This window comes from Lontra canadensis, unplaced genomic scaffold, assembly GCF_010015895.1.
Source record: "Lontra canadensis isolate GAN:19392208 unplaced genomic scaffold, GSC_riverotter_1.0 scaffold16, whole genome shotgun sequence".
Classification (NCBI taxonomy): domain Eukaryota; kingdom Metazoa; phylum Chordata; class Mammalia; order Carnivora; family Mustelidae; genus Lontra; species Lontra canadensis.
In genome coordinates this window covers 18,682,790-18,689,593 of record NW_022631010.1, presented here as the reverse complement: position 1 = coordinate 18,689,593, position 6,804 = coordinate 18,682,790, and the positions used below count along the sequence as shown (strand labels likewise).

The window sequence follows — 6,804 nt, the reverse complement described above, 5'->3', positions numbered from 1 at the left end:
CAGATTTATCAGGAGCTCCTGAGGTTGCAAAGCAACAATGTCCATAGAGAACCTCTTAGAGGTGGAAGATACCCTTGGTCATAGTGGGAAGGAAGGAAGATTCCCCAAGAGGCCTCATTGTCCTCCAGACTCTCACTTCTCCACCCCTTGGCCCCCTTTTCTCGAAGGTAGAGGTCTGTAGACACTAAGCCAGTGCCTACAACGTGGGGTGGGCATGGGAGTCCTGGTTTAGGAATGTGGAAATCCTGCCTGTTCAATCTTGGGAGAGCTGCTTCAACTCCCAGGTGCTCTTGTTTTTTTCATTTATTTCTTTATGTGTCGGAGGAGAGGAGAGAACTAAAATGAGTGTTGCTTATAACCTTTATGTCCAAGGGATTCAGAACATGCCACCCTAGAAGATGCCCTCTGGTGTATTGATTATTTTGAGCTGAAGGTGGGAGAGAAAGTGCAGACACAGGAGGGGCTCTGATCTACCACCTTTCCACCTAAAAACAGGCCATAAAATTTCCCACAAGGAAGGTGCCCCCGGTGTGCAGGGAAGGGGACGTTCTTATCCCCAGGCCCTGGGAGTCAGCACTGGAAGGCACCCACGCAAACGATCCCTCTGGCATCACCCTTATCTTCCGCTTCTCTCCTTGTATGTTTCCTAGTCAATGTCCCACGATTTACTGCCCTGTGCCCAAGCCACTTTGTCTTGTCACGTCCCACAATTTGTTGTTCGTTGTCGAAAAAGGTATATAATTACGTGACTCTAATGGCTTCTTTGGGTCTTCATTTTCCCTTTGAAAGTTCCAATCTCCATGTAAAAACATGAAATTAAACACACATGCTTTCCTCCTGGTAATCTATGTCAGTTTAATTTCTAGGCCCAGCCAGAGACGCAAGGAGGGTAGAAGGTGGTTTCTCTTTCCCTCCCATGCATCCATGAATCTTGAATCTGGGGGTCTTGTGAAAAAATGCAGATTGTGATTCAGAAAGTCTTCAGTGGGTTCTGCCTTCTTAACCAGCGCCCAAGCGAGGCCCATGCAGTTGCTGGGCCAGGGATGGCCCTTTGCCATCTGAGGGGCTAGCTGGTGTTTTAAAGTCCCTACAGGTACTTCCATTCTGGTGATGCAGCTCAGCCCCCAGAAGATGGAAACCAATCAGGGACCCCAAAAGTCCTGGGTGAGATTGGTTCTGGGGAAGGGGAGGCCGGTGTGGCCAGGAGGGACTGTAAGCCCAAAGCCCTGTTCTTGGGGGGTAAAGCTGGAAGCATGAGGCCAGACAGATGGGGATTTTGGCAGACAAAGGGTGTCATAGGGATGCTGGGTGTCTCGAGGGATAATGGGGTACCTGAAATGGGGGAACCAGAAAGTGAGAGGCAGATAGAAACAGAGGATAAATGCTTCTTATCTTAAATTGTGTCGACCATCCTAGTTGCTGCCTGAAACATTTTATGTCATGCAGTAAGACAGAGGCAGTGGACTGATGGGTTTGGGTTTGGGGGGCTTTTTTGGGGTACTATTGCACATAATGGAACCTCATTAGAATTTGGCAAAAATATATTCACCCCAAATCATAGTGGACACAGCTAGAAAAATGACCCTGGCGTGCCAGTCTCCATCTTGTCCTAAATGCTCTCCTCCTCATCCTGGTGGGATGAACAGATCACAGAAAACTGAGGAACCAACCTCATTTCCAAGCTCCTTCTAGACTTTTGACGCCCCCAGGTGAAAAATGCTTTAAAACAATTTTTAAGTCAGAAATTGTCAGTTTTTTTGAGTACAGGCATTTTAATTACATGTAAACAGACTCATGATTACATCAAAAGAATTATACTAGGAATGAACAATCAAAGTAAACTTCCAATTAAATGTAGAGAAACTTGTATGTCCATTGGGACCACCAATACCCCTCACCAGATTTCTTCCCACATCATCCTTGACTCGGGGACGTTGCACAGGAAGAGAAAATTCGAAGTTGAAAGAGAAGTAGAAAAATAACCCACAGACTTTTCCCCCCCTGTCTCTTGATTGGAAGCTCGAATGTTTGCAGTAACAGCACTCACAAAGGGGAAACTATCCCATTACAAATATTTCATAAGCTGCTCCTCCCTTATTACAGACACACATACTTACTTAAAAGTAAAGAGAAAGAGGCAGAGTCCAATATCTATGAGTCCAAACAACTCGTCCATTCGCACCAGTTTCACATCTCAAAGGCATCAAATATTAAAAGTAACAACAATCCTGGCATATTCCTTGAGGATATAGCCCCTTTGGGTACATTATAACACTCCCAATGGCCAGTAAGACAAATAATTAGAAAACAGCATGTCCAAAGTAAGACCTGTCACCTACCAAGTTTGTATAAGGAGCCAAAGAACTGGCAAGAATTACAGTGAGGAAGTAATACAAATGAACTGTCTTCTGTATGCATTCCTGTGTAAGAGAGGATTCTCTAGGCTGAAAAAGAATTTCTGCTTTCAATTCTCCCCCTTGAGCCAAACATTGCCCTGCCCTCCAGGTGGTGGGAAGACCAGACCAGCAGAGAACTGAACAGAATTTACTCCTTCATCTACCACCACTGGCCCCCAAGACCCAGCCCTCCTGTAATAAATAAAGCCTTGAAACAAAAGTCAGAAATTAGGGACACATATTTTTTGTTGTTGTTGTTATTTCACTGTTTATATTTTTTGGTGTTTCCTTTTTATTTGCAGGTCTAATTTCTTACTCACAGAAGAAGTCAATATCCTGGGGAAAAAAGGCAAAAAAAAAAAAAAAAAAAGAAAAAAGAAAAAAGAAAAAGGTTGAACTGAGCAGACAAGGACCAGAAAACAAATGCATTTTCTTTATTAAAAAATCATAGGTCATCAAAAGGAAATCTGGATTTAAAATAAGGTTGAACCCCAAAGAATATGACATAATTATCACCTCAAGTCAAAAACTACTTAAAATGAAGGTTCTCAAATACACTTTTAATTGGTGGTTATTTGACACATTCAAGCTCCATGTTCAGAAGGAATGACAAGTGAGTCCCGTTTGTGTGGGTTGGGCAATGTTTTGAAGTTATTTCATGCAGCAATTAGCTCCAGGAGAATGTCTTCAAAACAACCACCTTGCCAAGTAGCTCAAAGGGGTATCTTTTATGTCTCTTCTGGGGTTTGCAAGACCCCAGGGCACTGGAAAGAGTATAATTTCTTTTTCAAACATAAGTAGAATCTATCTACCACAGAAATAAGGCATCCAAAGATTTTTTTTTTTCCAGAATGTTTTGATTCGATACAGGTGCTGAATTTTTCCCAGCCCAGGTGCTTTAGTAAATAAATATAACCCTCAGTTAAGAGTCCGTGAATACTATATTCCTTTCTTTCTTTATGACATGGACTCCTTTCTAGGATAACTTGTATCTAAAAATGAAGGGGGTGGGTTCAGTAACCTTTCAACAGTGGGAATAGGTGTAAATGTTCGCCCAAACCTCCCTGTCCTCGGGGAAGCCTCCACGGCAAGTAGGGGGGTTGTTCAGTGAGTCTTGTAAGAGACGTGATGCATTTTTTTAAACTTTTTTTTTTTTTTAATTTTATTTACTTATTTGACAGAGAGAGAGAGAGAGAGATCACAAATAGGCAGAAAGGCAGGCACAGAGAGAGAGGGAAGCAGGCTCCCTGGCTAGCAGAGAGCCCGACGAGGGGCTCGATCCCAGGACCCTGAGATCATGATCTGAGCCGAAGGCAGAGGCTTAACCCACTGAGACACGCAGGCGCCCGACATGATGCATTTTTAACACTTGCCTGCGTTAGCTTAGGATCTGAGTCCATCTCTGGCCTACTCTGAGACACTTACCGTGGTGGGGACTTCCTTGGTGGCTTCTTGGTACACGTGTTGCTCCTCAACCAAGCTGCTGGGAAAATAGCCCAGGGTGCCCATCTCGTCCTCATGGTCATCTCCATAAACCTGAGTGCCCAGAAGAGTAACAGTCAGGGGATTGCGGATGGAGGTCCACTTCTAGAAACCCTCTGGGCTCGCATTTGTTGTGAATGAGAATTACAGAATTGCAATGTCCCGCTTTTTCATTCTGGGTTCCAGGGGCCTCAGATCCAACTTTGAAGCTCATTCACAGCCACTGAGTCAAGCCACAGAAAGTGTATCTCTGTTCCTCTGTGGCCCCGTCTTCCTGGTCTCACTGAGCATTCCTTTATTTCATGCAATCTTGTGAGCCGCCTGAAATCTTTTTGGAACCCATAAACAAAGTCAGTACTTTTCTTTTTTTCTTTTTTCCTTTTTAAAATTTTATTTAATTTCTTTTCAGTGTTCCAAAATTCATTGTTTATGCACCACACCCAGTGCTCCGTGCAATACGTGCGCTCCATAATACCCACCACCAGGCTCACCCAACCACCCCCGCCCCTGCCCCTTCAAAACCCTCAGTTTGTTTCTCAGTCAGTACATTTCTTAAGAACAAAATAGATACTTTTATTTTAAAGAACTGGTCTTCCTCAGTTAAAAATTTGAATGCACAGATACTTGAGTGAATTTAGGATTTAATCATTCATTCCTTGAGAGTCTGTCTGTGGGGCTGCAGATGAGAACAAGAAACCAGCTTGGCTTCCTCCCTCCCTAGGGTCCACCCCCTGCCGGTTTTCACTGAAGAAAGCAGATTCTCTGGAACTGAAGAGAGTGTTAGTTTCCTTTAAAATGTTGAAGTGGAGCCTGACTGCCAACACGCATGCCTTTTCCTTGGCAAATCCGTGCAAACATTTTTGAGTAAGTTTCAAGCTCTTTGGGGTGTTCAAGCCCCCACATGGTTGACTAGTCTTGACAACACATCACACAAACCTACATTTGGTTTTGTTATGAAATTTTCTTTTTTTCTTCAAAATGTAACAAAAGCAAATGTGTGTGAATTTCGACACTTGCATCTAAACCTCTCCATTGTTCTTTTAAGAGCTTATTCCAAACACTGAAATATATTGAAGGTAGATCAGAGAGAAAACATTAAGAGCAACCTATGTTCAGATGTGTGTATATTTGAAAGGATCTCATCTTACACTGCCAGCCCAGAATTCTCCAGCTCCATTTTCTTGTACCAGCTTTGAGTAAATGTAAATCTGCTGTCCTTTTTTAACATTAATGAACCTGCAGTCTGGGGCATTGTAATCTTCTCGAGCTCGGGCCAGAGAAATAGTGTCTGGAAGAAAAGAAACATTGAAATGACTACATTTTAGTCTCCTGGATTTTGTTCGTTCGTTTGTTCCTTCCTTCCTTCCTTCCTTCCTTCCTTCCTTCCTTCCTTTCTTCCTTTCTTCCAGATTTATTTGTGTATTTGAAAGAGAGAGAGAGAGAGAAAACTCATGGGGAGGGGGAATTGTGGAAAAGGGAGAGAGAGAGAGAAGCAGATTCCCTGCCGAGCATAGAGCCTGACTCGGGGCTTAATCCCACGACCCTGAGATCCTGACCTGAGGCAAAATTAAGAGTCCGGTGCTTAACCAACTGAGCCACCCAGGTGCCCCCAGTCTCCTCAATTTTCTAACAGTAAAAAGGCTAGGCATATCAGAAAACTAGGAAATCAGAGAGATCAGTAATTCCCAGTTTATAGTTCCCATTCAGTTCAAGAAGAGTAATATAGCCAAGTTCTGAAAGCTGAGAATCTTAACTAAGTGAATTCTCCATAGTAAGCCACCAAAGGTACAGACCATGAGAAACAGAGCTAGCGACATACACGTTAGAGAAGATTCACTTAAAGCCAATTAGATGTTCAGCTATTAGTGGGTATTTTTTTCAATTCTATAATAGAAAGATAATAAAAGGCATAAAAAAGGTCCTTACACACGCACTCGTCATCTGCACACAGCTTCTTGGGAGCAAGTCTGTCCATAAACATTCCATGCACGGCACATATGGCCACAAGACCTGGGAGGGAAAATAATAATAGCCTGGCCATCTTCCTTTTTTGGCTGTTTTTGCTGTCGTCCTTTAACTAGAAGTGGAAGCTGACTGCAGTGGTTCCTGTCTTTTATGTGGAAGCCAGACATCTGGGTGAGTGCCCCCCGGCCAATGGGAAGGTGCCCACCGTTCCTTCCTCTGCTTTCCTAACAGCCCCTGGGATCCAGGGGCTAATTTGCATCTGATTTTCCAAAGAGACCCAAACTCGAGGTCTTTTTCTTTTTTTTATTAATACACAAATGATATCCCAAACAGTCCACCATCGGTAAAGTCTTTTTAGCTGTGGTATATGCCCTAGCAGGAAATTGTGGAAAGAACTCTGAGAACTTTAAATCATTTAAAGCTGTTTTTTTGGCTCCATTTTCATATTCTTTCCACTTAGGAGCAAGGAGGTTCTAAGTAGAGGAATCTGCTGAAGATGAGAGATCCATATCCTTAGGACACAGAATGTTCGTTGAAACAAATCTGCTTAGTAAAAATGTGGATTTATAGACTAAATAAATCAAGGACGCTTAAGTTTACAAATCACCCATGATAGAATTTCCAGAAGTCGCGTCTGTCCTGAGGCAGATATGGTTTGGAACACATGAGCCATGACCATATCTAGACCCCAGCAAATGTGTAAAGGAGGATATAGGTGAGTTGGAAAGAATGGAACCATCTTTTTTTTTTTTTTTTTTTTTTTTTTTTTTACCCTCTGGGACATTTGAAATTCAGTCTCAAAACCTGCTCCTGGGTAGAGACAGGAGAAAGCTAGAGGCTCTTGTTACCGCCCTTCTCCCTGCTTCTGGGAATCTTTCCCATGGAAAGAAGAGCACTGCTAGAAATCACCAAAGTTGAAGGGCCAATACCCAGCTCCCATCTAGTCAATAAATATTTCCTG

General features: G+C 43.0%; 1 protein-coding gene across 1 annotated transcript; it reads right to left on the bottom strand.

Annotated features, from left to right (window-relative positions):
* Positions 1–2,654: 2,654 nt before the first annotated feature.
* OTOR (otoraplin) lies at positions 2,655–6,081 on the bottom strand. Its single transcript, XM_032859389.1, has 4 exons — positions 5,805–6,081; positions 5,027–5,166; positions 3,822–3,932; positions 2,655–2,732 (listed from the first exon to the last, which is right to left on the bottom strand). The coding sequence occupies exons 1-4, from the start codon at positions 5,917–5,919 to the stop codon at positions 2,709–2,711; spliced, it is 390 nt and encodes a 129-aa protein (XP_032715280.1). The 5' UTR covers positions 5,920–6,081; the 3' UTR covers positions 2,655–2,708.
* Positions 6,082–6,804: the final 723 nt, after the last annotated feature.